Source organism: Fragaria vesca, linkage group LG2 (assembly GCF_000184155.1).
Source record: "Fragaria vesca subsp. vesca linkage group LG2, FraVesHawaii_1.0, whole genome shotgun sequence".
NCBI classification, from domain to species: domain Eukaryota; kingdom Viridiplantae; phylum Streptophyta; class Magnoliopsida; order Rosales; family Rosaceae; genus Fragaria; species Fragaria vesca.
Genome location: NC_020492.1, coordinates 8,783,430 through 8,792,259, shown reverse-complemented (window position 1 = coordinate 8,792,259; position 8,830 = coordinate 8,783,430). Strand labels below are relative to the sequence as shown.

Below are 8,830 nucleotides of genomic sequence, written 5' to 3'. Positions count from 1 at the left end.
AAATTTTGACACTAATTGTTAGCCATTAGATTTTAAAACAATGACTGGTCTAGATCAATCATAAATATGATGTCAACATATTACTAATTGATGTGGCAAGTGACATGGCATTACCTAGTTTAATAACAAATCAAATTAAAAAAAAAGAATGAAAAATTACATTTTAAAATCTGAAAAACAAGATTAAAAGAAGAAGAACATATCAAACACAGTAGCAAAATCCTCACACTAATTTACTTTAGCTTAATTCCTTGGTAAAATAACAAAGTTGCCACTTGCTGGATGTTATCATCCATTCCATCGGATTTGAATCCTTGGCTCAAATTTTTGTGATGATTTTGTATTTACTCGAGTCGGAAATTTGATGTTGTTAGACATATCAAATATATATGAAATTCTTTTTTAAATTCAGCTCAAAGTGATGATCGAACCTACAGATCAAGAATATAATGAATAGAAGAAGCCCTAGTATACTCTTTGGGAGAACACTACAACAACTCAAAATTAGTGTCTGGAAATACCAACAAAGTTTGGAAATTTAGGGTTTTTTTTTTTTTTCTGTCGATCTTGTTCTTCTTCTTTTAATAGTAAAAATTAGATTTTGTTTTCCAGATTTTAAAGTGTTATTTTTCCTTCTTTTCTTTTAATTTGATTTGTTATTAAACCAAGTAATATCACGTCACTTGCCACATCAATTAGTAATATGTTGACATCATATTTAAGATTAATCTAGACCATTCAATGTTTTAAAATCTAATGGTTAACAATTAGTGTCAAAATTTGTGTCAAATTTAATGTCCCTTGAACTGGACCCTTCATCAATATCATTACTCATTAATGTGATATGAGATAAGATTCTAGCTAATTAACTTTCTTATTTATTTGCTCGTTAAATGTGATTAGATCTGTGAGATAATGTCAATCTGGTTCATGTTCATGACCAAATACATTCTAAAGAACAAAAATAAAAGAAAAACAAATGTTCGTGACTAAATATCATATAGTGTTATTCTCCTGAGACCAAAAAATTCATGTTCAATAATTACCCATTCATTTACTTCTAAAGGTTGAAGACAAAACAACTCTAGCAAAGGGTGGTTGAGCATAAACTTTTAGTCAGTTAGTGACCGAATGAACGTGAATTTACCAAATGTGATTTGTTCTTTGAAAAAAATTCTCAATCTAGTTGATTTTTGTTTGATTTATTGTTCAACCTATAAACAAAAACCGCCACTTCAATTGTTATCATCTAGACAAAATTGTGTCGCTTTTTGAAAGAGAGCACTCAAATTTGACATAAAAAGAGTAGCTTTTTTTTCGACCTAAAATCAAAGAAATGCATGTGGTCTAGTTTTATTTACTTATACAGAATGAATTCCTACTTATATTGATGACCAAATGTTAGTAGTAGTTAGGTTTTTTTTTTTTTTTTTTTTTTTTTTTTTTTTTTCTGCTAATCATAATTTGAACATGCAATTATAATCTCATTTCAGTCTACAATATTCGAAAAGCTAACGAAAAAGGGTAGCTTTATTTTTTTCCATAGGGACGAAAAGGCTCCCTTACTGAAAGAGAAGTCTTTTAAATTTTCATTTTATGGCCTGAAACTGAAGAAATGAATGTGGTCTGATTTGAGTGGTCTGTCATTTCAACCATAGGATCCGTAGCTCTCCTTCGTCCCAGCATTGCCACTATCCTCTTGGAGCTTTGCAGTGCTTCATTTAGAAAACTACCACTTAAGATGGTATCAATGGTGTCCTTTCCATGAAACCAAAAAACGAGTTGGTCCAGAATGCCTTTATCCCAGTGACCTATATGCCCAAGTGCACCTGCTTCTATACAAAATTCCCAGATATTTCCTTCAACCATTTTTAAATCCACACACACGGTTCGTGTTAGGCACGCTTTGTTTGTCTTAGATCGATCAGAATTATCAGATATTCAGAAATAAACGTTATAGTATAATTTTGCAGAGAGACTTGGACCTGCAAGATACAGTTATGCTCTCTATTAATCTGGTTAATTAAGAAGAGAGTTGTTGGTGATCGTCCACCAGTCCCGGTAGCTAGTCGGTTTTTTGCCCTACAAATAAAAACCCTCAACTTAATTTAACGTATTAATTAACGAGCCAAATCCTAGCAACTTGGCTACTTATATCTTGGATTCTTCGATGAATTGTTTTTTCCTGCTATTCCCCCTTTTCACGGGGTTCCTCTTCTTAATTCAGGCGGTTTTCTGGGTTTTTCCTCAAATATATTATTCCATTTGTTAACTGATTAACTGGTATATATTCATGCCTACGTCATAAAGAATTGGTATTCAACTATTCATGGAATTTTGTCGGTAACAAATGGTATGATGAATAGAATTCTCCTGATCTAGAAGCTCAGCTTGTAAAATCTTTACTTGGGAGGGGTCATACCATAAATTACTAAACAACCTAAAAATGGTAGCTCACTCGGTCATCATCTTGTAACTCAAACATAATTCTCTTATCAATTATGAGAACACAACTCGTGAAGAATATATATATATATATATATATATATATATATTTTTCTGACATTCGTCATGAGTCATGACTCTTGGTTTTTGTAACGGTGTTTGTTCATCTAGTAGCTCACTGTATTTGATTCTTAGGTTTAGTTGTCGTTGCTTGTTGGTGATTTTTTTTTCTTTTCAAAATTTGCTGTTTAGGTTTGACAATTTGGTGTCTGACATGCAGTTTGGTGTCTTGTGCTTTGCTGTTGTTTTTCACTTTCCTTTTATTACCGTATATGTAAAATAGTAAACAATGCACGTAAAATTAGGACATTTCTATGTCACTTAGCTCCGGGTTGAAGTCAACCGAAGGCAAGAAATGGTAGCCGTCGGTTAGACATCCGTATTTTACGTGTAGCTGATATGCAATGTCTGTGCTCTTTCTATTATTAATTGCTTCTTCTTTGTTAAACATCGAAGGTAGAAATGGTGGCCTGAGTATTCCCCATTTCAATTGGTCACCATTTCTACTTGAAGGAGGCGATCCAAGAAGTATATTTGCAACCTAGTCGGAGAAAATTAACCCTAGCTAAGTTTGTCTGGGCGTTTGAGTGCCACGGTTGTTTGTTCATCATCACATCATATATATTGATTTCAAGTAAGTTTTTTTCTTCCATTTTTGGTTTACATCGTCAGCCTTCATCTCATAGCAGCATTGTTGAAAATTTACCTCCTTTTCACCCTCAAAACTTATTGAAAATTAACAATCATTCAAAAAGCTAAAAGGTGTTTTTAAATGTACCTAGCAAATTGCTATGTAGACCCAACAAGTTTTACATCTTACAATTTTTTCGATAATACCCTTACTGTCAATTAACCAAGCAAGATTCACACCGAGTAAACTCACGCCCAAACCCAACAATCTCCTTTCTGAATTCATCGTGTCTACAACGTCCATACACGTTGATCTTCATCCATGATATTCTCTCGCTCTACAATCTTTTAGCAACTGATTCAATTTTTAAAAAATATTCCTGATCTTTTTTCCTAAAATGTTAGTTTCTTTTTACAATAACTGAATTCTGATGAAGCTACCAAAAAGTTAAACGCGTCAGTCTTGAATTCACAGTATTAATAGTAGACTATTCCTTCCTCATATCTGCACCATGAAAACTCTTCCCAAAGGATGTTTTTACACATTTTAAGTTTCTCTGCTTCGGCACATATGAGTAGTAGAAAGAGTAACCGTTCTTTCCACCATATATATGTTTCCTTCCATTTGGATCCCAACACAATGGAAATTATGAAAGTAAAGTTAGGAATTTACAAGATGAGTGTGTTGGTAATTGTGATGCACTTCCGATCTTCTTCCTACTACCCTGGGAATTTATAGGTTTTGCTGGGTTTTATTGAAAAGGGTATTATTGGAAAAATGGTTGGGTGTAACTAGAAAATGAATCAATTTGCTGGGTGTAAAAACTTTAGTGGGTCTACGTAACAATTTACTGGATACATTTAGCAACATCCAAGTTAAATTAACGTGATTTGGAAAAAAGAAGAGGCTAAAACCTAGACTAAATTTCCTTTATTGGAGGGGATTAGGTTGCCGATAAAGAGACTTACGTTCATTGCATGAGCACGTTATGGATCAATATGTATAATCATACAGCTAGATGCAACCATGAACCATATAGGAATTCTGAACTTTGTCAATGAAATGTTAAGGGTGTCACCGTACGAACTATTTGATCACCTCACAAGTGTTTTGATTTATTAGAATGCTAAAACACCTTATTGTAAAATTACAATAAAATACCATATTTTATAAAAAGATTGTATTTTCCTTATTACATCCTACAAACGCAAAAATTGGACATTGATAATTAAGGATAGCTTGTAATCATGTTACATGTCAAGTGATATTTTCATTATGTCAACCGTTATATCAAAGCAAACAGAGTAGCGCCTAAAGAGCACTCGTTGCTAGTTTGTGTCTGGTTTTTATAGAGACTCGCAATATTATTTCGGGTATTTGTAATCAAGGATTTAAACTCAATTGTCATCTAATCGGAGTGGATTTTATGCACCAAGGTGCACTTGTACCATTAATGTGTAAGTCCTCAAATCATCGTATGAGAAAATTGAATGAAGTCTAGAGACCCTAAATGTCTTCCTTTCATTTTAATATTTGATCCGATCAAACTAAATACCCATAATAAGAGTACATCTTTTTCGACTTCAAGTTCTCACCTCTTGAGTTGGAAACATTTAGGACTATTTTTTTTAGTTTCAATTTTGTTAACGGTATTAAGATATATACATGTAGCTAGTGCGACGTGGATGACCGGATTAAAAATATTGCATATTAGTTGCTCGATTCACTTGCATCTTGATGCGTAGAAGAATTTTCGATTGCGATTTCATTAAACAGAGAATCACTATGGACAAAGCATACAATTCCCAATCCCACACTTGTAAAACTTCTAAAATCACACAAATCCTATTCCAACAGATTCTTTGATCATCTAAATCAACCTCACCTTAATTTGGGCATTCTATCTCTCAATATCTTTCATTTCTTAATTCTTAATTCCCCATCATTCAATTTCCATTTATTGCCCCCTGAATTTTGGTTCCCCTCATTCAATATTCATTTCATGGTCGTTGGATTTATAATGTCACAATTTACTTCTGCTGCACACACTTCGTGTTAAAGCCACGTGGGAATCACATTAACACATGCCTCATGTTCATTCGCAGGTTCCACTTTGACTCAGAAGACTAGCCCACACTCGAATCCCCCTCTCTTTGATCTATATATTGCGCCAAAATTTTAGTGGGAAAAGCCTTTGTCTTCCCCAACAATGGCTTCTTCTTCTTCATCATCTTCTGTTGCTAATTACCAGAACATTGCCACGCTAATCTCACTGACTGTTATTCTCCTGATCTCACCCGCGCATTCCCTCACCTGCACCTCCCAGTTCTTCTCCAACAAAAAGCTCTACTCACAATGCGCCGACCTCCCCACCCTCAGCTCCTACCTCCACTGGTCCTACGACACCGCCAACTCCACCCTCGCCGTCGCCTTCGTCGCGCCGCCGGCCAAGCCCGCCGGATGGATCGCCTGGGCCATCAACCCCACCGGCACCGGCATGGAGGGCGCGCAAACGCTCGTCGCTTACAAAACCGCCTCTGGCGCCATGGCTGTCAAGACCTTCAACATCAGTGGTTACACCGGCGATTCCATCGTCCCCGGAGAACTTGCGTTCGAGGTCTGGGACACGGCCGCGGAGGCCTCAGGTGACGCGTTCAGGTTGTTTGCGAAGATGAAAGTGAATACTGGGCAGGTGAACCATGTCTGGCAGGTCGGGCCGTCGGTTTCGAATGCTGGGTTTCCGGCGAAGCATGCTTTTGAGGAAGGGAATCTTCAGGCCAAAGGGACTCTCACCGTGACCGGAACTAATACCGGTGTCGGCGCCGCCACCGGAGCCGATCCCAAGATGAAGAACCGGAATGTGGGTTTAATTTCTCAATTAATTCTTTTTATAACTGCCATTATTAACTTTTAGAATCTTCGGTTTATTGAAAAAACAGGTGAAACTTTGAGTCAAGTGAAAGTTTGTTTGTTTGTATGATTTTTTTGGCAATTGATCATTTTGTTAAAGTTGGGGATTTTTTGATTTTTGTTGGTGTGTTGTGTTTCAGATTCATGGAATTCTGAATGCTGTGAGTTGGGGATTTTTGTTTCCATTGGGGATGATCATCGCAAGGTACATGAGGGTTTTTCCGTCTGCGGATCCTGCATGGTTTTATCTTCATGTATCCTGCCAATTATCTGCTTATGCCATCGGTGTCGCCGGCTGGGCCACCGGACTGAAGCTTGGAAGGGGTGAATACATGAACCACCGCAACATCGGAATTACGCTCTTCGCCTTTGCAACTGTGCAGGTAAAATTCTCATCTAATTTTATGTACAGTATTAGTAACGAGATAATCGTGTGGTAATTGATAGTATTGAGAGTGTTCTTTGAACATTGTTGTGTGAATGTGTGATGCCATATTTGTTCAGTACTGTTAGATTGATTAAGCATGTAGGAGGCAGCATTGTCGAATTAGTTTGTTTGGCTAGTAAAGTTGTGTGGTTGTTTTCTTCTGATGGACTTCTGCAGATGTTTGCATTGTTCTTGAGACCTGCTAAGGATCACAAGTACAGGCTCTTCTGGAACATTTACCACCACAGCATCGGATATGCGATTCTCATCCTTAGCATTGTGAATGTGTTCAAAGGCTTAGACATACTGAATCCTGCTAAGCAATGGAAAACGACTTACATAATAATCCTCGCTGTGTTGGGTGGGATCGCCGTACTCTTGGAAGCAGTCACTTGGATTGTTGTACTGAAGAGAAGGTCAAGTGAGTCCACCAAGCCATACGACGGATAAGTCAACAGTCGACAAGGTGAATCGAGGTCTCCCATTGCAGATATACTGATCTTGTAATACCCTTGTGGCCTCATTTTGTTCATCTTCCTCTCTTGCTTGTTTAATGGATTCATTTGTTTAGGGTTCTCTTTAGTATATACCAGTGTGATGATACTTAAATTAATTCAATTTTCAGTTAGAACTCTATTTTTTTTTCCCGACCTTCTAGCTCTCCCCTGAGATAGAAACCAACCTACTCTGTTGCCTATAATCAACGATATTACTTCTGGTAGCAAACTTATTGGGGTTGTTTGGGTTAAATTCCAAAAACGACATGTAACAGTTGATTTCTGGACCGTTCTGGTTGATTTCTGTTCATTCGATTCACTATCAGTAAGTCCTATCTAAGTCTACTGGCCAACCTTCTCATCTTGTATTACTACATGTAATGAAAAGATAAACACACAATTCTATACAACGGCAACCATGTATTACTACATGTAATAAAAAGATAAACACATAATTGTATATAATAACAAAATATTACTCTAATCGTTACTTAATTAGTTAGGACTCAGGAGAATGAGCAGCTCATTTTAGATGCATGCTTTCTTTCATGATAGAGACTTTGACAATAAGACAGCTCATTATGATTTGGTGACGAATCTAGTGCTTCATAATTCTATTTGGAATCTGATCCGTGATGGGCACTGCAACAGTAACACCTGATTCAAATTAGTCAATTTCTTGCTAGGATTTCTCGAGAGTATTGGGACATATGTAGATGTGTGTCCTTTGGTGATTAGGTAGATTTGATTTGTGCCTACAACGACAACAAAAGCTATTGCCTTTGAGCATCAATGCATCATCTTGACCTTTCTTTATCAAGTCCCCACTGCTAGCTGGGCGCTGCTTTCATCATTTTGATTATTCCTGAGAGCTTTTGTTTTGTGTAATGCCATGGCTTTGGTTCTGTGTGATTGATTGATCTCCATGTGATCCATGGCTTTTAGTTCCTCCCTTGTTACTTGGAAGCAGATGCCCCCTTTATTTTGCAGGGGTCGACACTTGTGCTCTCACCAGCAAGACATGATTATGAGAAAATTAAATTAAAGAGCTTAAAGAGTTTATAAAGCCTGTTTAGTGAAAGGTTCTTGGGTCACTGTGAAAAGGAGTTTTATTTAATTTTTTTAATATCAATTCACTGTTACAGATTCCAGCTTCTTCTAAACTTTAAGAATTGCAGATGAAGTCAAATCAACTACCCTTGTCTTCTTCTTTTGTTCTTGTTTGTAGGTTAAAGATAATCAAGTGATATAAAACACACTTTTGCTGTTAATTTTGACATAAAGGTCAGTGAAATTGACAAAAGTGACTGAAGAGTTACAAGAAACAAATGCAGCAGTACTAAATTGAGAATGGAGTAAAAGAGGTGCATTGAGCTATTGTGCTTTTCTATAAGTGAGTTAATTACCTAGCTATAATAAACAAGGTGAAGGTGAAATGGGTGGGATATTCTCTAATGAATTGAAGTATGGTGCGGCACAGTCGGTCACTCTGTGACTACTGGCTGAGCTAGACTAGACAAATAAACTGCATGCTTTGCTCAGATCAATCATGCATCTTATAAAGCCATCTTTGTTTGATGATGATCAGTGACCCACCCACCTTAAAATTTGTACAATCAATCATTCTGAAACTAAACTACCACTTAATTTGAAGATTTGAATTACTGCATCTGAGTAACAGTTGAGTCATAAACTCATAATTCAGATTTGAGAAGATTGATGAGTAACAAACAGCGGGTTATTGAGATTTTTGAGGTCGGAAACAAAAAAAACAAAAACAAAATGTACTATCAAAAACAAAAACAAAATTGTTTAACTGAACTGTCTCTCGCTTTCAAGAGATCCTTTCCAAAATTTTCC

At 36.4% G+C, this 8,830-nt stretch overlaps 1 protein-coding gene across 1 annotated transcript; it reads left to right on the top strand.

The window, feature by feature from the left end:
* Positions 1–5,345: 5,345 nt before the first annotated feature.
* LOC101297216 lies at positions 5,346–6,997 on the top strand. Its single transcript, XM_004292292.1, has 3 exons — positions 5,346–5,996; positions 6,187–6,429; positions 6,651–6,997. The coding sequence occupies exons 1-3, from the start codon at positions 5,346–5,348 to the stop codon at positions 6,921–6,923; spliced, it is 1,167 nt and encodes a 388-aa protein (XP_004292340.1). The 3' UTR covers positions 6,924–6,997.
* The last annotated feature ends 1,833 nt before the right edge of the window (positions 6,998–8,830 follow it).

What these genes read in the sequence shown, in the direction of transcription:
- LOC101297216 (XM_004292292.1), top strand. Translation starts at nt 5,346, where the DNA reads ATGGCTTCTTCTTCTTCATCATCTTCTGTTGCTAATTACCAGAACATT. An exon ending in CCAAGATGAAGAACCGGAAT is followed by an intron (nt 5,997 to 6,186) that starts GTGGGTTTAATT and finishes GTTGTGTTTCAG; the next exon opens with ATTCATGGAATTCTGAATGC. An exon ending in TCGCCTTTGCAACTGTGCAG is followed by an intron (nt 6,430 to 6,650) that starts GTAAAATTCTCA and finishes GGACTTCTGCAG; the next exon opens with ATGTTTGCATTGTTCTTGAG.